General features: G+C 39.1%; 1 protein-coding gene across 3 annotated transcripts in view; it reads left to right on the top strand.

The window, feature by feature from the left end:
- Positions 1-13,294, top strand: part of MTTP (microsomal triglyceride transfer protein) — a 62,516-nt gene extending 49,222 nt beyond the window's left edge. For all 3 annotated transcript variants that reach the window (XM_059376378.1, XM_059376371.1, XM_059376388.1), the window contains 6 exons: positions 2,173-2,270; positions 2,395-2,516; positions 3,865-4,092; positions 7,981-8,105; positions 10,283-10,453; positions 11,931-13,294. In XM_059376378.1, coding sequence (XP_059232361.1) covers positions 2,173-2,270; positions 2,395-2,516; positions 3,865-4,092; positions 7,981-8,105; positions 10,283-10,453; positions 11,931-12,102 — 916 coding nt within the window. In that variant the 3' untranslated portion in view covers positions 12,103-13,294. The remainder of the gene's footprint in view (positions 1-2,172; positions 2,271-2,394; positions 2,517-3,864; positions 4,093-7,980; positions 8,106-10,282; positions 10,454-11,930) is intronic.
- The last annotated feature ends 9,530 nt before the right edge of the window (positions 13,295-22,824 follow it).

The raw sequence follows: 22,824 nt of genomic DNA on the forward strand, positions 1-22,824 counted from the left end.
ATTGGTGTAGTACACATGTGGCTAATAATAATGGTATGGTCCTTTTGCTAGGTTATGTTATATAAAACCAGAATTTGCCAAATTTCCTCCTAGAACTATTTAGCGGGCCAGATAAAACAACTTTACTTTGGCACTATGATTTTAAACTCTATGATTTTACTTAGGTCTCCTGTTCAGTCTGGTAAATATATATTGCCAAACATTTGTAATGTTTTAAAACCCAACTACATTTTTGATAGGACTATTTTTATCAATAGTGCAACAAAGTGATACATGTTCTTACCAAGTCATTTCTAATGTTAACTTTCCAAATGTTGGTGATCTAACATTGAAGCCTCATCCATCACAGATCAATGAATCTACTACTTAAGTTAAAAGCTTCAGGCATGGCTCATGTTTTGGGACTATGCAAGGTATGGGGAGGAGAATCAGCAGACTTCATCATTCTCAGTAACTTTTACTGGATTCATCTTCCTTCTAATTCTCAGGTCTCTTCTTCCGAATTCACTGATGTCTCCCTTCAAAGTGGGGCTTCCCCAGAGCTCTCTGCCATTCCTCACTGAACTGAGAGGGCTGGAAAAGAAATTTCCATTTTCCCTGAGTTACTTGCACAGCAGGATCCCCAGGAAAGATAAAACTTGAGCATTTCCAGTTGAAAAGGAAAACAGATTATGGGGGAGTTTGGAAAATAGGTAAAGACAAAGGAAAAAAAAATTAAAGGTAGTGAAAGAAAGGGGTACAGAAGGAGTGAGTAGAAGGGAGAAAAGAGCAGGACAGATAAGGAAGGAGCAGGTGAGCGAGGGAGGAAGAAGCAAAGTCTGTCTGTAGCCAGGTATGCCAAGTGGAATGGGTTTGACTTCTGTTTCTTTGTTTGCTTTTATAAGACTCTGTGGAGGAGATCCTGGGTGAGTTTTCTGCCCTTGTCTTGTGAACCTAATGATGCAGGGGACAGTAAAAGAGGAGGCACTGGGGTAGAGAGCAGCCAGGGAAAGGTGAGGAAGCTGTTGCAACACTGCAGGACAGATTCTCGGGACTAGAATGGTTAGAGTTGGAAAGAACATTATAGGAAAGAATCAGGGCCACTTTGCTTGGTATCTCTCTCTGGTATGGGATCTAGTCTCCTGGCAGGTGGTGTCCAGTCTTTGCTTGCACTAGTCCAGTGGCAGGGGGCCCACCTCCTCTGAGGGAACTTATGTCATTATTCAAAGACTATCACCAGTACTTCTTTGTGTAACTGAAAGCTTCCTATTGGCCCTATTTGCCCCAATCCCTGGAGCAGAGCAGAGAAGAGCCGGTCAAATCATTCATCCATGTGCAGGCCCTTTGAATATTTTAAGACAGCCATCATGACCTCCTCATTCCTTCTTGTCCAGGCTAACAATACCTTATAACTTAGTGATAGTGTAGGGGGGGCCTATAGGGTTACTGTTCCCTCCCCTCAGTAATTTTCTTCCTCAGATTTAGATCCAGATTTCTTTAGCTGATTCTTTTGATATTTTTTGTATTATTGCCATAATTTTATTATTACTGATATGATTAGTATTAAGTAATCAGGATTGGAAGACCTCAACACTCCTTAGACAGCAGACAAGATAGAGGCATAGGAGTAAGATTTCAGACTTACTTTAGAGGAGATAATCATTTATTTATGGGTTTTACTGAGATGTCTCTTTAATTGAAAACTCTGTAAGTAGAAAAAATTCCTGGAAATGAACTGTGGCATGTCATCAGCCACTGATAATGTGAGAGAGCATAGGAAAATGTTTAAAGAAATATATTGGCACACCATCCCCCACCCCACCCCCAGTTTGGTATAGCTTTCCTTGAAAGTATATAGTACTTAACAAGAGAACTATGATGATTCATACAACATGTGTTTTCCACTCCTGAGGTGTGTCCACCAGTTGGCTGAAGCCATTCATAGCTGGGCGTCCTCGCCTTGCTGTCATTTTGATACCAACCCAAATTCCACATATCTGAGGAATGAAGGGGAAAGCCCTAATCCCAGCGCTTGCACTCCGGCGGGCACCTCCCCAGTCTTGGAGTGGCATGAGGAACACTGGGCCCCATCTTCTTTTCCCTGAGGATTTGTTTTTGTTTTTGTTTTCCAAATCTGACTTGGGAAGCAGCCATTACAAAGAATGTGCAGCTTTTTCCTTTTCTTTGTTGCAGCAAAATGGTCCGTCGAGTTCTGAAGGAAATGGTTACTCATAATTATGACCGTTTCTCCAAGAGTGGGTCCTCTTCTGCCTACACTGGCTACATAGAACGTATGTCACCCAAAAAGTGGTTCTCCCTCTCTTCCCTTCCCCAAGTTGGTATTGCTGGAACTGTTGCTAAATTACAGGGGTTTGGGTTTTTGTTGTTTGTTTGTTTTTTTGTGGTTGTGATTAGGTGCTCCCCACTCGGCGTCTACTTACAGCCTGGACATTCTTTATTCTGGTTCTGGCATCCTAAGGAGAAGTAACCTCAACATCTTTCAGTACATTGGGAAAGCTAATCTTCACAGTAGCCAGGTAACTCATTTTCCATTAGTTTTGCTTCATAAAGTATATAAAAACTTAGTCCAAAGTAAAATAACATATATACCAATGATAACGCCATAGGATGCATAAGTTAACAGTGGCTTCTGCTTTAAGTTGCTCACGAGTCCATCATCTGCAGGAAGCTGTATGGTTTATAATTCCAAGTATGAACTTGAAACCTAAGTAATTTGATTTACTGGACTTGCCAAACATCCGTTTATTATTTCAAAGCAAACCTATTCACAACATTGAAATTGTGCTAATATTTTTCACTTATGTTTTTTTAAAATATTGTATCTTTATTTATAGATATAGTCCTTAATGTTCCATGTATCTAACTCTGGAATATATTTTCCTTCTCTGGGTATTTCTATGAAGAAATTGACTCCCTATAATAAAAATTTTGACTCTGAAGAGTCCATTATATTTTTCAGTACTACCAGAAGAAAAAAGAATAAAGTGTAGGCATTTGACAACTGGCTGAATTCCATCTCTTTAGTTTTACCCAAAATTTGGTTACAATCTATAAAGGCTTCCTAATCATAAAATATACTTTCTTTTTAGTTTTTATGTAGATCAAAGTATAACCTTCTCAATAAGCTCATTTAAGCATTAAAATGATCCAGTGCCACACAAACTTGAGTTCTCATCCCTATTATATTACTATAGCCTTTGATGAGACTCTAGTCAGAATACTATGTCCTTCCATCCTGAGGAATCACCATCTGTTTGCTGATATGCACTCGGAAATGCCAAACACCCAGTGGGTACGGGGGACCAAGAATATATATGATTCCTGTGTATGGGAGAGATCTTGATGCGAGCCTCTATCATCTTTTCTTTCAGCTTAAGAGAGAAGTTGGACAGGAAGGTTGTGAGTCATGGCTTAGGGTGCTCTACTCCCTCTCATAGCAGCAGCCTTATAGCCACTGTCCCAACATTTCTCCATCTCCTTTTAGGAGCTCTGCAAGACAGCTGACCCATTATGTATGACAGTCCTGGAGGGAGAGGGACTAGGAGTCTCAAGGATGCTATCATAAAATGGAAAGCTCGTGGCCTTTATAGTCAGACAGAAGGGGTTTGAGTTCTACCTCTGCCATTTGACTTTTTTTTTTTTTGACATCTACAAACAGGATAAATGGTTGTAAGCATTAAATGAAGAAAACCTGTGTTCAGACATGGAGTTTGTTGTTGTTGTTGTTGTTGTTTGCCTAGCTGCTGCAGATGTCTGAATTTCTGAGCCTTAGGAAAGTTCTAGCCACAGCTCAGAAGCCTCACCATCACTTACGGGGCAGGCAAGGAGCTGGTTTCAGGACTGTTCTCTCCCTTTTTTCCCCAGGTGGTCATTGAAGCCCAAGGGCTGGAGGCCTTGATTGCAGCTACTCCCGATGAGGGGGAGGAGAACCTTGACTCCTACGCTGGCATGTCAGCCATCCTCTTTGATGTTCAGCTCAGACCTGTCACTTTCTTCAATGGATACAGTGATTTGATGTCCAAAATGCTGTCAGCATCTGGTGACCCTGTCAGTGTGGTGAAGGGACTCATTCTGCTGATAGATCATTCCCAGGTAATCTGTTCATTCTGCAAGTATTTATTGAATCCCTAACCTTTTTGTAGGCACATTTGAAATGTGCTCTATGCTCAGAGGATACAGGACAAGGTTCAGCCTATCCAGGAGTTCACGTTCTAAACACTCACCCTATTGGTATCGCTGCCCTTCCTCAGCTTCCTCTTTGTTATAGGGAAGCAGGGTTTTCTTTCACCTTTGTTAGTTGATGAAAACACCTCCTCACTGTTGGGGCAAAAGAGAAAATAATCAATATAACATGAGTACAGTAATGTCATATATAATTCAATAAAACTAGAAGAAAAAAAAAGAGAAAATACTGATGCTAACAGAAACAAGAAATTATGGAGAAAATAACCTAAGCCCTTTTGTTGTTGGTCAAAACTGTGTCTTATGGATATCCTTAGCTGCAAGGAAAACTGGTAAGTGTAGTTTTGCAAAGGGTGCATTGTCACTCTAAACTAGTCTGTGTTGTAGTAAATATGAATGAAGAGAAGGACAATCAGCAGTACCTGTCTATTCCTTAATCCCCAAGGTCACATATAAAGAAACAGTTCTCAGATTATATCAGAATTTTGCATTGCGTGTATCTATTGCAGTATTAACTCTGAGGAGATGAATTTTTTGAGAGAGAGAGAGAGAGTGAGCATGTGTGTGCATGTGGCATGGGGGTGGGCCACAGGGAGAGGGAAGGAATCCTGAGCAGGCTCCACGCACAGCATGGAGCCCAATGTGGGGCTTGATCTCACAACCCCGAGGTCATGACCTGAGCTGAAATCAAGAGTTGGGTGCTTAACCAACAGAGCCACCCAGGTGCTCCGAAAGGGAGATGGATTCTTAATGAATAAAATCTCTGAAGAAGGCATAAGAGTGCTGAGGAAGTGATCTACATTTTAAGACACAGGAATCATGACAGTACAGCCCCATCTGTGTGTGCCCAGCTACCCATCAACAATCTCTGATGGTCAGAATTGGACTGTAAAACTTGATGAAAACACAATAATCTAGAAGTCAGACTCAGCAGACTTCTTATGTAAAGGGTAGAAAGCAAATATTTTAGACTTTGTGGGCCATATGGTCTCTATTGCAATTACTCAGCTCTGCCACCCTGGAGTGAAAACAGCCCTCAGCAATATATTAACAAACGAGTGTGGCAGTGCTCCAACAATATTGTATTTACAAAAACAGCAAGTGGGCCAGATTAGCCTGCAGGACGTAGTTTGCCAACTCCTGATCTAGATGATCTTGTAAAGTTCTTCTGTTCGTTAAGAGAGGGCACATAAGGTGCATTCTAAGCCAAAGATCATCCCGTGGCTATTAAAACATAACCCAATGTCTGTGTATTTCCTGTTGGAGTACTTGGCAGATCAGGGGTTACTATACAAATAAGCTGTTTGAGGCTCCTAGGTTCTGCAGAGCAATCCAGTAATGCCATCCCAGCGTCAGAGGCACATACCACTCTAGGTCAAGTGCTGACATTGAAGGAAATTTTGGCAGTGGATAGCCTGTCAAAGCCTCCAGGGCAGATGGAATTACTCTGTGCTTATTCTCACTGTCTCTTTTCGGCTAATTGGATTACTCTTCAGAGAAGGATGTCTGATAAAGTCAGCTTAATAGGGAGATCCTCTTTAGCCAGCAAAGAACATATTTTCCTGAATGGAAGCAATGGGGTAATTTTTCAAAATATCAGTGTTTGAACTCTAAGAGACACCTCTGAGACCAGAGGTCCAAGATCAAGGGGTCACACTAGCTACAAAAGTAATGTATCTTGTTTTTGTAGCTCATAGGCAATAATTTCAATAAATATGCATTCTGGGTCAAATGAGGACATAAGCCTATGATCTTTATTACAATATTTCTCAGAACATGATTTCTTGCACACCAGGAGACAAGAGAGTTATGATTGTGTGATAGCCATGTGTGGTAATAGAAAAGTATCCTCCCTAGAGACAGTCTGGGTATTCATTCTCCTCCATGTGTGGCTACCAGGCCTGATTTCCTGTTCAATCTTCAGATGTAATGTAGACCATGGAAGATTAGTATGGGAATTAAATGACATACCAAATGTAGAGCTTTGGGGACACAGTAGCTACTCAAAAGTGTTAGTTCCACTTACTTTGTACCCTTAAAAATGAGAACCACTGCACTATGTGATTGAGACCCTTTCACAAAGAAAGAGTGGTGTGTCCCTCTACAGGGATCAATGTTTAGACCTTCAATGGGAGCTCAGAAAAATTCTTCTGTGACTACATCTAAGAATTCTGTCATGGTCCCTTTGCATGAGAGAAATGGAATCTTCCCAGAAAGTCAAGGCACTCCTTAAAACCCAGACTGCAGTGGAAATGCTCTCTCTTCACAAAAGGCACATTGTCTCAAAGCTGTGAAATAGTCTTTTCCATGGTATTTGGTGTGTTTTGACATCTACCTAATATATGGCCAATGGGAAAACCAAAGTCCACATCAAAGAACTTTTTTTTATTGAATGGACTAACAAGATGATAGTTTTCAAATAGGGAAGAAAGGAAAAGATACAAAGAAAGAAATACTTCTTCTTTTATTCTTTTTAGAGAGGAAGAGAGAGAGAAAGATAGAGTGTGTGTGCATGTATGAGTGAGCACAGGTGAGAGTAGAGGGACCGAGGGAGAGGGAGAGAAGAAATCTTAAGCAGGCTATATGCTGACCATGGAGCTCAATCTCATGATCCTGAGATCATGATCTGAGCTGAAATCAAGAGTCGGAGGCTTGCGGTTGCCTGAGGGACTCCGTCAGTTGGGCATCTACCTTCAGCTCAGGTCATGGTCCCAAGGTTCTGGGATTGAGCCCCACAACAGGGCTCCTGCTTGGCGGGGAGTCTGCTTCTCCCTCCCATTCTACCTGCCACTCCCCTGCTTATACTCTGTCTCTCTCTCTGTGTCAAATAAATAAATTAAAAAAAATATTTTGAAAAAAGAAGAGTTGGACACTTAATTGACTGAGCTTTGGGAACAATCATGGTTATAATTCAAATGCAGAACTCTGAAATCTTGATTCTGTAGTTCATAGGCATTGGTTAAAATTTGGGCATAATTATTCTAGCTTTCTCAGGATAATTTGTGTTCCTTCAATATTAGTTATGATGCATGAGACAACCTGGCATCCCACTACAACCATATTTAGTTCTAGACTAAATGTAGCTGTAAGTATTCTTAAGATTCTCTCCTAATGTGTCCTGAGTTCTATATTAAGAAGCTCACACTTTCATCCAAGTGTTTTTTAGACTGAAAGTAGCTTCATGCCACAAGGAGACTTTTTGGTATACCTGGTTGTAAACCAATGCCTTTGATTGAGATTTTTGCCACTTATTTCAGAAAGCGGAGAGAATTCAGAAAGATCAATATGATCCTTTCTAGAAAGCAAAATCGTGGCATTTTTAGTTAGGGAAATCAGGTCTTGTTTGGTCTGAGTAGGACAGTTACATAAGGAAGTTAGTCATGCTGCTAGCTACCACGAACCTAAGATCTGTGGAGGGATATCAAAATTAAAGATACTTAGCCTTTTTTTCTCCAGAGCCATTATCTTTTCCAACACTGTCTGCAGGCAATGTGATGGCAATCCAGCTGAAGAAATTTTCAGCCAACATCACCCCAGCTAATGTCCTCAGAAAATGCAAGACTTAAAGGCTAAATACTGATAAACACATTGACTAAATACTTTAGCGAATGCACAGTCTGCTTCTAGGGATCAAGATTAGGATAATGTGTTTCCAAGCCTCAAGAAAGACTCCAACCTTAGCACAACTCAAATGTCATTATCTATAGCAGGAGATTGAACATGCCTTTGGGAAGGGGTAGACTAAATTTGCGTATTGTTATTATTATTATTATTATTATTAAATATTTTTGCTTCTAGGAGCTTCAGTTGCAATCTGGACTAAAGGCCAATATGGATGTCCAGGGTGGTATAGCTATTGACATTTCAGGTGCAATGGAGTTTAGCCTGTGGTATCGGGAGTCTAAAACCCGGGTGAAAAATCGGTAAGCATATGTATAATATTCTATTCAATGAACTGCAGAGATATGCTTCTGGAACTGTTTAGCTCTCTGCCTTTTCAAAACCTATGTTTTCTATTTGTAATTATTAAATCACAGAGTGGGAAGAAACCATGGGAAGTCATTCTTTCCATATCTTCTCATGAGTAGGCCAGTTATCTGATCGATTCAGCCAAGAATCATCATGCTTGGTATTTGGTGTGCTTGCTTCACAAATGAGAAGTTCATCTGCTCTTGGTTATTCTACTTTGGTAACTGACAAAATTGTCAGGAAAGGTGACTTCAAAGCAAACTTTTTAGTTTATCCCTCTTGTTGAAAGTTTTTAAAAAAAGATTTTATGTGTCAGAGAGATATAGAGAGAGCAGAAGCAGGAGGAGCTGCAGGCAGAGGGCGAAGCAGGCCCTCTGCTGAGAAAGGAAGCCAATGTGGGACTCAATCCCAGGACGGGGGGTCATGAGCTGAGCCAACAGCAGCCACTTACCCGACTGAGCCCCCCAGGTGTCCATCTTTTTGGGATTTTAAATCTTTACTCCTTTGCTATCTTCAGTGGAGAAAAATAAAAACATGTTGCAGAATTGAAGTCTTAAATATTAAGTCCTTAAGTTTTTTCATTAGTATTATTTTTTTTTTAAATAAAATCTTCTCAACTCTTTTAGTTTTTCTAATGTACATGTTGAGTCAAATGGACGTGTTTGATTTTGAGAATAAGACACTGGTTCTAAACCAGTGTGATAATCAGGAGAATTATTCTTCTGTTTGTTGTGGAATTGAAGAAAAGAAAATGGAAGTGCAATTGATTTTTCCCTTTTTGGATATTTAAAAATACGGTGGGGCAGAAGTGAAATAGGAGTGGCAAAATTAAAGTTTTGATTTCTATGAAACTGTACTTAAGGAATTGAGAAATCAAAAGGCAGCACATTTTAATGTGAAAGATGACCCACAGTGTTACTAAAAGGAACCTAAGAAGAGAAATGAAACAGGCCATCAGAGGGATAAGCAGTTTAATTTAGGGCTTCTCAGTGAATCTATCTTCTTTCCCCTTTTTTGAGTTATTTTCTAGATAGAAGTTCCCGCAAATTAAATGGAATTGAATTTTTGCTGAAAGAAATCAACAAGATCCACACCCAAAATTATCTGGATTTTTAAAAAGGACACAGTATCCCTAAGACTTTACCAGTATCCATGCTGTAGCCAAACTATCTTTAATTTTTCATTTGTTCATTTAAAAAATATCTCTTTAGCCTTTGTTGAGTGTAAGATATTAGAAGATATGGTAAGGGATTCAGGGACTTGCATGAAACCACCTCTGACCTACTTTTACACCAACAACAGCAACAGGGACTTTAATTTTCACAGCCAACTTTGATAGTATCCTTCTATCAGAAAAGCCTGTGCATAGAGCTCTGATTTAATTGGGGGAATAATTTCACACAATTTCATTTAAAGTCTAATTAAATTAAATTAGAGTGATCCTAGAGGTAAACCTTCTACTGGGATTGTTTATCCCTCCATTGTCATCCAACCCACGTTCCCTTGTCAACCCAACCTGCCTGTCTAGTTCTCTAGGCGACTACTGGGGAACCCACCATATTTGTTCTTCCTGGAGCAATTCATTGTACGTGCCTCACTGTAGGAATAGTTTTTGGTGACACAACATTTTTTTCAACTATCTGGACAACTATAGACTTATGTCTCTGAAGACCCTTTAGAGAAAGTAATGAAATGGAACCAAAATAGCTCCATAGAAGCCCACAGAGAGATAGTTACCAAGAAAATTGTTGAACGTCAGCTGTCTTTGTGAGTTTAGACTTTTTTTAAGCTAGCTCAGGTGGTTCTGACTTGAAAGGATCAGGTTCCAGGCATATTTTCCCTTTGGCCCTTGCTATCACACAGTAGTGCCTGCTAGATCCTTCATTCTGACATTTGGAATTGAAGGCCATGGGCGGGTGCAGGGGAAGGGCAGACCTTCAAGGCCTCATCCAGGGGACTAGCCAGGCCCTGATTGCTAGCAGAACTCTGAGCGCATTTAGGTCTTACAGTAGTCCTTTATATGTTTCCTTCCAGTTGCGAGTTCAGACCCTGCGAAATTAGAGCTATTGGTCCAGATTCCAGATCAATTAAATGTGATAGTAACAGGGTTTTTTTTGGCCTCAATCTTTAGGGTGGCTCTGGCAATAGTTGGCAGCATCACCGTTGACTCCTCTTTTGTGAAAGCTGGGCTGGAAATCAGTGCAGAAACAGAAGCAGGCCTCGAGTTTGTGTCCACGGTGCAGTTTTCTCAGTACCCGTTCTTGGTTTGCATGCAGATGGACAAGGATGGAGTCCCATTCAGGTAAGAGGCAGTGCTCGGGGAATGTTCCTGGGCAGTCTCCAGTTCTCCAGGAACATGCACCCAGTTTTGAGCATTTAGTTTCAGAAATTGAAAGAAAATGGTAAAAATACAGTGAAACATAAATTTCCTTTAAATAAATAAGAGAATAATTAATAAGGTTTAAAAATCAGTTTCTAGGATACCAAGAAAATATGAGGACTAATTCATTTGATTCTGGGGATAATATTGTATTCTTGTCCAGAAATTATTTTTTCAAGGTAACAAAGGGATTTGAATTACCCTAAGAGTTGCCATGTAGTTTCAGCAAAAATAGCGAACGTGTACTTATTATCAGCTAACTTCACAACTATCTCCTAGACCAAAAATTCTAAACAAAATACTTGGCAATCATTTACCCTGGTTTAAGAGCCCAAATTAATTCATAATTCTTAGGTAATCATACAATAGGAACTTGGTCTTGTTTAAGTTTTGGGTTAAACTTGAGAGTTTGGGACTTGGAATTGAAAAAAAAAAAATGCTTTCGGTAGAACTCTTAGAGTCTCAAATACCAAATACCTGATTGTTCGTGAAGCTTCCTATCACCTCTTTTACCCTACAGCTTCTCATTTACACTGTGTCCTTTGAATCTTATAACGGTTGTTTATAACAATACTATCACATGGAAATAGAAGCTTTGGATAGCATCAACTCTTCTGTAGTTCTAGAGGTCTCCCCGACATACATTATTAACCATGAAGGCAATTGGATATTTAAAATACCAAGCATATCTTATATCATCTCCTTCAATAAGAAGACCAGAGTTGAGCACCTTCTTTATTCTGCTGATATTTCATGACTCATATGAGGAATGTATAAATGATATCAGTACAAATATGAATAGCTTATATTTTTACAGAATAAAAGCTGTTGTCTTATATTAGCTTATATTTAGAATAAATCTCCATTAATGAATTAAAAAAAAAAAATCAGCCTTCCAGTGGTCAAAATACAGTGACCACCAAGCCAGGCTCATGACTAACTGGTTTCATTCCACATTCCACTTGGCCCAGAGCTCTAGAAATGTTTGCCTGTCTGCATTCTCAGCCTCCATCCAGTTGGATTTGCCACTTACTCAAAAGGGGAGTGCTCCCAAGGTGGGGCTCCTGGAATGAGGGGTGGGAGACATAGCAAGGCCTGCAAAGCTTAACAGCATCTCCAAAAAGCTGAGAGGAATTTGGTCCTTCATTCTAGAAAAATATATGTCAGGACTCCCATATTCCAGGCATTCAAAATATATCTGTCGGTGTAGAAAGAAATGGGAAGAAAACAGTTACCCCATTCATGGGAATGGAAGCTGGTAGTCTTTGGCACTCCCGTCCTTTCTCAAATTGCTTTGAAACATAAGCTTCAAGTACACACGCTTAGTAGCTTGGCTCAGAGGAGTGTGGGGTCCCTTTAATATGTGTGTAATTTTATTATTGTTGCTGTCATTATGCAGGCAATTTGAGACCAAGTATGAAAGGCTATCCACAGGCAGAGGTTACGTCTCTCGGAGAAGAAAAGAAAGCCTCATAGCGGGATCTGAATTCCCGCTCCACCAAGAGAACTCTGACATGTGCAAGGTGGTGTTTGCCCCTGAGCCTGAGAGTAGTTCTGGCGGTTGGTTTTGAGACTGATTGGTAAGGTTTCACTTGGATCTGTCTTCTGAGATGGGATACGATGTGACATGCCTATATACTTGCTCTCTGAGAGCACAGTGTTTACATATTTACCTGTATTTAAGATTTTTGTAAAAACCTCTGAAAAACCTCAAATGATTAAATATGGGCCCAATTCCGTGTAGTACTGATAGTGTCATTTTGAGCCAATGTATGAGACACTTCCAGCAGCATTCCTAGTGTTCTGGTACCTTTGTCCATCCCATTTGGTACAGTGGTAAAAGTGTTATTCCAAGGAGAAACAATTGTCTGTAAAACACAAAACAAAACACACGTACCCTCAGGAGAACCCAACTTTGTTTCAACGATTTTTCAGTCCATGTTTTTGAAGCCCTCTATAGGACCTTACACATGCTTGTTTCTACCAAATATCTTGCCTAATCGGGGACAAAAACAAAGACAAAACAAACAAACAAGAAATGACCTTTTTTTTTTTTTGAGGGGAAGTTGGGGGAGGCAATAAGACTTTCTAAAGACTTTTTTCACAGCTTCAAGGTTGGATATTTATCTCTTTGTCATTAGTTTTACGAAGCACTGAGGTAGAAGGCACACAGAATTCAAACACAGCATCATCTTTCCACTGACCACATGGTCACGTTGGTAGAAGAGCGCCATTTTGCCCTCTGCCTTCTGCCCTGCAAGGATATTGGACTTAGCAGTACAAGTTAGAAATACGAACTTCAAAAACTCCATTTGATTTTACTTGTGCTGTGTCCCTTTGAGACTGCAATGTGGGACACTGTCCTTTATAAGGGACATTTTCATATGTTCATTAGTTTTTCTTTCATCCAAGTGTTTTGTGGTAGAAGTTCTAGTCTGTTTGACTACAGTCTGTACAAAACCCAGAATGACCAAGAGAATTTACTACTGCTTTAAGAACCTGATGGATTTGGACTTCTAAAATATGAAATCAAGAAAAGTTTGTCTTTATTTGTACAAGTTAAAAGAGCCATGTTAAACGTTTTCAAATACCTATTAATAAACAAGATGTATGTGTTGCTAGTGATAAACTCAAAACAGGTCACAGGTGCTCATTTGTCCATTAAACACAGACACATACACACATGCAATGGAAGTTTAGCTAGCCCACCTCTGGTTGTAAATTTTAAATGGTATGTGATGAAATAAATATATGGACATCCTATTGAGTTGTCTTGTCTTCCATTACTTTGAACACCATATTTCTCTCTTTCTGCCACTTTCTGAGCTCAGACACATACACTGTAAGCCTCTGACACTCTATAGAACAGGATGGATTCTCTAATAGGAGGTCAGAGCCCTGTGGAACATGAGCCACAGATTACCAACAGTCAGAACCTTGTCAGTACCTGCAAACTTGAAAACGAGCTCTAATTCCAGTTTCCATAAGGCTCTGGACTGGCACCTTCATTGTGGTGTTATGAGAAGAAAGACAGGAATCAAAACCTAGAAGGGGCCATGTGTCATGGCGGCATTGGTCTTGGGAGAAGCATTCTGTAAAGACACTCATGCTACATACAGCAAAAGCAAGTTGACCTCGGACACTAAGCCAAAGATGTCATGGGCCAAGGAACCTCAGCCAGGTGATGCTTAACACACCACAACTGCTTCTGTAAAATGCAAAATAGTATTTGACTCAAGAGTGATGTGTGTGGTGTCCTGGACATCAGTGTTATACTACTTCCCAACAGCTTGTCTGCCTGGCTCCATCAAACATGGTCGCCCTTTTGGAGAATGGATAGCACTGACAAAACAAAGACAAAACAAACAAACAAACAAGAAATGACCTTTTTTTTTTTTTGAGGGGAAGTTGGGGGAGGCAATAAGACTTTCTAAAGACTTTTTTCACAGCTTCAAGGTTGGATATTTATCTCTTTGTCATTAGTTTTACTAATTAGCTAACTTCCTCCAGAGAGATAAGAAACCTGAAGCATAGGACAACACTGACTCCTTTCTGGATGAACAAGGTAGAAGTCTAGGAGGGCTGGAGTGATAATCCATATTTTGAAATGATGTACTGGAGCCAGAAATACCACTGTAAGCCTCACTTGCTGTCTCTAATTCTGACCAATTCACTGTTTCAAACATCAGTGTCCAGACAGCTTTTTCCTCAGCAAAGGTGTCTGCCGGGCAAGAGTACAACCCTTGGACATGAGTCCTCTGCCCTGTCAGCTTCTTCCTGCAAACCTGAAGGATTTAGTCTGGCTGCATTTCTGCTGTGGAGGGCCTACTGCCATTCCCTGTATCTCATTAGATCTCTGCACACAACAAGTTGTTCCCTGCTTCTCTGAACCTGGCCGCCTTCAGAAATATCTTTAAAGCTAACACTTATTTAGTGCTTGTTATGTGGCAGGTATTTTAAACATTATATATATATATTAGATAATTTAATTCTCACCATAACTATATTGAGTAGGTAGCATTATTATTTCCATGTTATAGATCATTGCTGTCCAATAGAACTATAAGGTGAGCCACAGAAGCACTTTTAACTTTCAAGCAGTGACTTTAAAAAAAATAAGCAGAAACCAGTGCAATGAATTTTAATAACGTGTTTTTAATCCAATATATGTAAAGTGTTGTATCAACATGTAATAAATATAAAAAGTATTAATGGGATATTTTGGGGGGAAGGAATAGATCTTTGAGTTGTGCTATATAATTTGCATACCCTATAGCACATCTCCATTTGGATTAGCCCCATTTCAAATGTTTGCCAGCCCTGTGGGGCTCGTGGTTACTGAACTGGCCAATACAATAGAATGGAGAAACTGGGGCATAGAAGACATTTGGACAATTCACCCCACAGAAGACATTTTCTCAGCTAAATAATAGTAAAACCAGGATTCAAATATAAGTGGTCTTTTCCAAGACCTGCTCTCTGACTTTGTGAATTCTATATTCATACTATATTTTCCAGATCACTTTGGTTTTTAAAAATTTGCTGCTAGAAGAAGCCAGACAGTAGTTAAGAGAATGGCCAATGTGGGACAGCAACTATAAGGCTTTAAGATGTATTACAAAATTCTAGAGCCAATGCCCTTTTTCTGTGGGTCTTGTGTCTCCGTCTCTGATAGTACCAGGAGTGCTTGTATACTTAGAGACCTCTATTTTCTTTGCCAACCAATCTTTCCTCCATGAAGAGTATTACAGTTTTAGCTTTAAATTTAGGTATTTTTTCCATTTTGAGTGAATTTGTATATAATGTGTATAGTAGCTGGTCCAAATTTATTCCTTTGTATATGGATATCCAATTGTCCCAACAGCATTTTTTGGAAGCTGACTCTTTCCAATTAAATTGTTTTTAGTTCCCTTGCTTAGAATCGATTGACTATAAACAATCATTTTGGGATGTCAGTTTTATTCCATTAATCTGTATGTCTATCTTTATGCCAATACCACACTCTCTTCATTACTGTTGCTTTGTGGTAAGTTTTGAAATAGGAAGTGTGAGTTCACCTCCTTTGTTCTTTTTCAGGATTGTTTTGGCTGTTGTGAGTCCCTTGAGTTTCCATATGGATTTTAGGATCAGCCAGTCAATTTCTACAAAGCTAGCTAGGAAGCTAGCTAGGAATCTGATAGGGCTTGTGTTGAACTTGTGTATCAGTTTTAGGAATATTGCCACTTTAAATTTAAATGCATGAACACGGAGCATCTTTCTACTTACTTAAATGTTCTTTAATTTCTTTCAACAGTGTTTTACGACTTTCAGGGTCTAAGTTTTATACTTCTTTTGTTAAATTTATCCCACACGTTTTATTCCTTTTGATGCTATTATAAATGAAATTATTTTCAAATTTCAAATTTACTTTCAAATCTAAATTGTTTGTTGCAAGTGTTTTTATATATTGATCATGAGTCTTGCAACCCTACTGAACTTAATTAATTTTGATAGGTACTTAGGACTTTCTATGTAAAAGATCATGCCGTCTGGAGACAGAGATCATTCTACTTCTGCCTTTCCAATCTGAATTTCTTTAATTTAATCTTATGGTTGGATTGGCTAGAATCTCTAGGACACCACTGAATAAGGGTGGTAAGAATAGTCATAGCCAAGAGAATAGTGCCGGTAAAGACGGTGATGAGGAGGAATGGCAGACAGACAGTCATGATCACAGAACATAAAAGTCAGGCTCACATCATCTGGGAACGGCTCTAGTTCTATTTTCACTAAGTAATATATTTGAAAATTCATAAAATCTTATTTGAAAGTTTAAAGGATTTAAATAGTCTATGTGCCCTCCCTAAATATGGGGAGGAGGAAAGCATCTATCCTGGCATCAAGAATCTTCCAGATTCAGATCAGCTGAAGCTTCACTACTCTTCATCAGTTTAGTTGTTAACTAAAGATCAGTGGGGATGGCAGGGAGTGAGAAAGGAGGCCCTGTTTGGAATTCTAGTTCCACCACCTACTGTTTGAATGATCTTAGGCATGTGACTCAATCATCATCCTTAACATGGGTATGATAATCTCTGTTTCACTGGGTTATTTTAAGCTGAGATAATGCATGTGCCAAGCATACAGTAGCATTTGATAAATGTTTTCTACTCTCATTAATGTTGTTTTTAATATTAGAGAGGTGGTGAGCAATGTTCTCACTTAACAATCAGCTTTGATCTTATTTGTTATCAACGAGGTTCGTTGGTACTTTATTTGCCTTTACCTTGCACCTAGTTGGGGAGCACAGTGGTCCTCTAACTCTCGGGGCTTAGTGCAGTATGGTTTGGATATCTAAACCTCTTGTATGGAGCATGCAGAAAGGCAGGAAGTAGGGCAGTACAGCAGTGAGGGCAATTTGGAGTAAGATACTCCTGCACACCTGCAGTCTCACCTTTTCCATGTGCTCCTGCTATACAAACCTCCCAGCCTCTCAGTTTCTGCACCTGTAAAATGAGCAGCCACTCATAGGTTGTTGTAAAGATGAAGTTAAGGTAATGGGCTAGTGCCTGGTATGTAGCAAGCACTTAGTACGTATTCCCTAATATTAACTTTTAATATGTGGTCCTATAGAACTCCTGAATAAAGCAATATTTTATATTCTGACTCCATGGAGCTAATCTATTTTCTGTATTTTCACCCATAAGCATCATGGATGATCAGGAAGATTACCAGGTTTGCTTATTTGTTATCATGAAATCACTAGTTTCACATTATAAAAATCATTTTCATATTTTATGACAGCACGACTTTTACCCATTTCTCCACATGCCCAAGCTGACTTCAGATTTCATCAATTCTTTCTTTACCAAATTGCTTTGCTTTTGTTCTGTGTGACTGATCATTACCAAGAAGAAAGAGTAAGTATTTTCATGAGAAAACATAGAATGGATCTAAAATTCAGCCATAAAATGAACAAGTTCCAGTAGAGTTCTTGGAGAAAACAGTAAGAGGACTCCACATCATAAATGAGATGGATAGCATTTTGAGAGGGAAGAAAACACTGGGAAGAAGACTGCATCTCAGCTCAGTCCTCATCCTTCTTCAGGAACTCGAACAGAATGTCCTGTGTCTAAGCTTCTGTCTATTCTTACTCACCCCACACCCCTACTATCAGGTTCTCTTTCTTTGTCAGGGACCATGCAGGCACAGAGTCGCTGTGTGAAACGGATGGCACATCCGAAGTGGGTAATTTGAGAAGAGCTCAATAAATGTTACAAAGATAGGAGCAGGATGAAGGAAAGCCACAGTGGATGGTGCAGCACCCTGAGGCTCCTAACAATAGGGAGCCTGAAAGGTCAAGGGAGAGAGTAAGCACTGGAACCCAGAGAACATAAACTTTATGGAACTATGGCTTCAAATTTAAAAGCACAAGCAGCCCTCACCACACTCCCCCAGAAGGAACCAGGGGAACAAACACTGTGACCTCACTTTCTTTCCTCCCTCTGATCTCCTATCAGTGTTGGCTGAAACCCACCAGAAGCAGAGGCAAGAGTGCCTACTGATCCACACAATCCATACTGGTGTAAGGCGTAGAGAGGGGTTTGGAAGGAAGATGGGAAAAATTCCAGCCCAGGTTTGTATGATAATTCCATCCATATAATTTATTCATTGATTTAATCCATCATTTTATACAATGTGGTGGGTCTATTTGGATCAAGAAATGTACTAGGTTAAAAAAAAAAGTAAAATAGGTTGCCTTCAAGAAAATCAGTGAGGTGAGGGAATTAATATGGCTAAAAATAGTTTTAGCACAATAGTATAAATGCTGTGAAAGAAATGTGTTCCATATCCTAAGAGAGCATAAAGGAAAGAAAGAAGAGGTGAAGAAAGACCAAGGAGTTTAAATTTGAGCTGAGCTACATGATTTCTTTACTTCTATCCCAGCCACTAGTCAACCAGAATTGGCCTCTTCCTTTGGCTGTGTATCAGATTCCTTTACTATCCACGATATCTGAAACCCCAAAGTGAAGTGTGTTCTGTGTACCTTCAGTCTGAGTGTGCAGAGACTGTAAACAATTCTCGCTGTCAGAGAACCTACTGTGTAATTCCATATTCTAATTGATGAGATTATAAAGGAATATAAAAATTTAGATCAATAACGAGTCCATCATTGGTGGTACATTAGTTCATCATTTACCTTCCATCATGGGATTACAGCTAATCTACAATGAATTTGTAATCATTTGCTACCCTCCTATTAATAAAAGTTTAATTTATTCACAGTTGACTTGGAACATCACATAAAACCTGGATGCTATTTTCATCCTTCTATTTTTACTAGAAAGATTCCTGCCATAATCTTCTAGGATTACATGTAAAAGTTTGTTCTCTCTTGGCCATGTGTTTGTCTTCTTTGGAAGGATGTCTACTCAGGTCCTCTGCCCATTTTTAAATTGGATTATTTGGGGTTTTTTTGGTGTTGAGTTGTATAAATTCTTGTTGTATTTTGGGTACTAACTCCTTATTGAATATGTCATTAGCAAATACCTTCTTCCATTCAGTAGGTTGCCTTGTCATTTTGTTTGTGGTTTCCTTTACCATGCAAATGAAAAGATGCTTATCATCACTAATCATCAGGGAAATGCAAATCAAAGCCACGATGATGAGCTATCACTTTACACCTATCAGAATGGTTTGAATAAAAAAGAAATAAGAAGTGTTGGTGAGGATGTGGAGAAAAAGGAACCCTCCTGCCCTGTTGGTGGGAGTACAAATTGGCACAGCTACTGTGAAAAAGTGTGGAGGTTCCTCAAAAAATTAAAAATAGAATTGTCATATACTACTGGGTACCTACCCAAAGAAAATGAAAACACTAATTTAAAAAGATTCATGCACCTCTTTGTTTACTGTAGCATTGTTTTTACAATAGACAAGATAGGGAAGCAACCCAAGTGTCCATGGATAGATGAATGGATAAAGGAAATGTGAGATATATATATATGTGTGTGTGTGTGTTTTTACACACGTGTATATATATAAATCATATATAATATATATGTGCATATATAATGGAATATTACTTAGCCATAAAAAAGAATCTTGCCATTAGCAACAACATGGGTGGACCAAGAGAGGATAATATCAAGTGAAATAAGTCAGAGAAAGACAAATACCATGTGATTTCACCCATATGTGAAATTTAAGAAACAAAACAAATGACCAAAGGAAAAAGAGACAAGCAAAGAAACAATTTTAAATACAGAGAACAAACGGGTCATTACTAGAGGGTTGGTGGGTAAGGGAATGGCTGAACTAGGTGAAGGGGATTAACAGTTCACCTGTTGTAATGAGCACTGAGTGATGTATAGAATTGTTGAATCACTGTATTGTATACCTGAAACTAATATGACACAGTATGTTAACTATACTTCAATAAAAAAAAGTTGGATGTATTCTCTCCAGAATAGGTTCTATCTAGGTTTAAACTACCTGATTCCTTCTTCTGTGATATCGACCATAACAACTTTTTTCTAGATACATCTCCTGAAGCAAGGGAAACAAAAAGAAAAGCAAAAATAAATATTAGGACTACCTCAAAATAAAAATCTTCTGAACAGTGAAGGAAACAATCAACAAAACTAAAAGGCAACTTACGGAGTAGGAGAAGATATTTGCAAATGGCATGCCTGATATAAAGTTAGTATCCAAATTATATAAAAATTAATAAAGCCCATCACCCCCCAAAATGAATAATACAATTAAAAATGGGCAAAAGACAGGTATAGACATTTTTCCAAAGAAGACATACAGATGGCTAACAGACACATGAACAGATGCTCAACATCATTTATCATCAGGGAAATGCAAATCAAAACTACCATGATATATTTATAGCAACATTATCTACAATAGCTAAATTATGGAAATAGCCCAAGCGTCCATTGATTGATGAATGGATAAAGAAGTGGTACACACACACACACACACACACACACACACACACACACAGGAATATTACTCAGCCATAAAAAAGAATGAAATTGTGCCATTTGTAATGACATAGATGAGCTAGAGTATTCTGCTAAGCGAAATAAGTCAGAGAAAGAAATATACCATATGATTTCATTCATATGTGGAATTTAAGAAACAAAACAAAACAAGAAAAACAGTGAGAGACAAACAGAGACACTCTTAACTGTGGAGAACAAACTGATATTTACTAGAAAGAAGGTGAGTTGGGGATGGGGGAAATAGGTGATGGGGATTAAGGAGGGTACTTGCTCTGATGAGCACAGGGTGATGTATGGAAGTGCTGAATTATTATATTGTACACCTGAAACTAACACTACACTGTATGTTAACTAACTGGAATTTATATGAAAACTTAAAAGAATAAATTATCCAATTCCTTTCGTTAGTAGAAGTGAGTCACCATTCTACTTTGGAGTACCTAGCCCCACTTCTTTTTTTATACTTCTCACACTTAGTTTGCCTGAAGATTAACCATGTAACCACAGTCATGGAATAAGATGTGTGAGATGAATCTTTCAAATTATTGAGATATGAAGACATGCCTAGCAGTGGTATTCTAATATATTTCTCAGAAGACATTAGCCCTTTAAAGAAATCCAAGGGGGACATGAATATGAAACATTTATTGGATGAATAAACAATTTTCTAAAAATTAAAATTATTTATGCCTAACCTAAAATTATTTATGCCTTTATGACCTACCAAATGTTTTACGTTAGGTGCATCTGTTAGGTGCCATAGTTCATAGGTATCTGATCATCTCATTCTTAAAACAACCGTATAAAGTAGGAACCACCCGTGGGGCATGGAGCACAGAAAGACTCAGTGACAGGTCTAAGACCTCACAGCTGGTAAAGAGCAGAGCCAGGATTTAAATCAGGAGTCTCCCTCTAGAGTTCAAGTGTGTATCTACTGCACTCTGCTAACTACCTGGGGTCCAGTCTGAGTCCCTAAGCCTGGAAATCCATTCCCCTCCACACTCAGGTCAACATTTCATTGCAGCCTCATATGTACTGCTCTTCATAAACAATATGCCTCCTGTTTCTTTAGCGTGCACACTCTGAACACACCAGCATTCAACTATTTCAGTTCCTCTGCTCTTGTTTTTCCTTCTGCCTTCTGCCCAAAGGGATCTTAGCAAGCCCAGCTCCCACCACGTTTCCTGCACATGGAGGCTGCCAGCTGCTGGGACACCTGCTTCCCAGGTATGCTTATTACATACACCACCCACTTGGGAATTAACCATACCGACATGAGTGACTACCCTTCTTCATTGTCTCGTGTTGCTAAAAAATTACTTTCATTATGTAAATATCTTATTTTCCCAAATACAGTATGAGCTTCTCAAGCTCAGGACTATGTATATCGTCCTTAGTATCCTCCACAGAGGGTGTGATGGTCAGTAAGTACTGAGGTGTTCCCTATGGATGTCAGTGCGTTTGTAACTTTCAGGATGTTCAGACTGCTTTCAGGATAGCCAAAGAGCTATTCAACGTAGATCTGTTCCAGTCAGATCCTCCCGAATAGATCAATTTTCTCCCCTTTCATCATGGCTCAGTGCTTTTACACTCCCCTCAAAAACAACAACAACACAAAAAACAAAGGAGAAAGAAATAAAGGCTAGATTAACTTTGCCAAAAAAGAAAGAAAGCAATATTTCTGAAGCACTATCTTTTAAAAATATTCACAAGAACCTTGAAGCAGGTGTCCATTGGCTCTGCTAGGAAAAAAAAAAAAAAGTCATTGAAAAAAATGAAGATCTTGAAGGAAGTTTTCCACTGGAAAATGGTATGCTAAGACCAGAGCTCTCTACTCAGCGGCATCAACCTTCTTGCTTCCTTCCAAGTGTCAGCCTGTGGTTGTTGGTGAACTGGAGTCCAGAGCGGTGGTTCCCAAAATGGTGTGCACTAGACTCTCTTGGAGGGCTTGTTAAAACACAGATGATGCCTGCCCCTGCCCATTTCAGGTTCACCTGGCCTGAGGTAGGCAGAGGATTTGCATTGAGAACAGGTGATGTCTGCTCTCTGAAGCCCATGCTGTCAGTATGGGGGCTACTCTTTGAGATCCTTGCTCTAGAGAAAGAGGAAGAGACTTAACATCAAGTAAAACATTGATCTCTCCTAATGTTTGTAAACTGTGTGTGTGTAAGAGTTTGTAGTTTCTACAATGAATATCTATTTCAGCAAATCATTAGGAACCTCTCACCCCTCATATTTAGGATAATTTTACACAAATACTTAAATATGAAGTTTCAAGAGAGCATGAGTGCATGTTTAGGGGGA

Source organism: Mustela nigripes, chromosome 1 (genome assembly GCF_022355385.1).
Source record: "Mustela nigripes isolate SB6536 chromosome 1, MUSNIG.SB6536, whole genome shotgun sequence".
NCBI lineage: Eukaryota > Metazoa > Chordata > Mammalia > Carnivora > Mustelidae > Mustela > Mustela nigripes.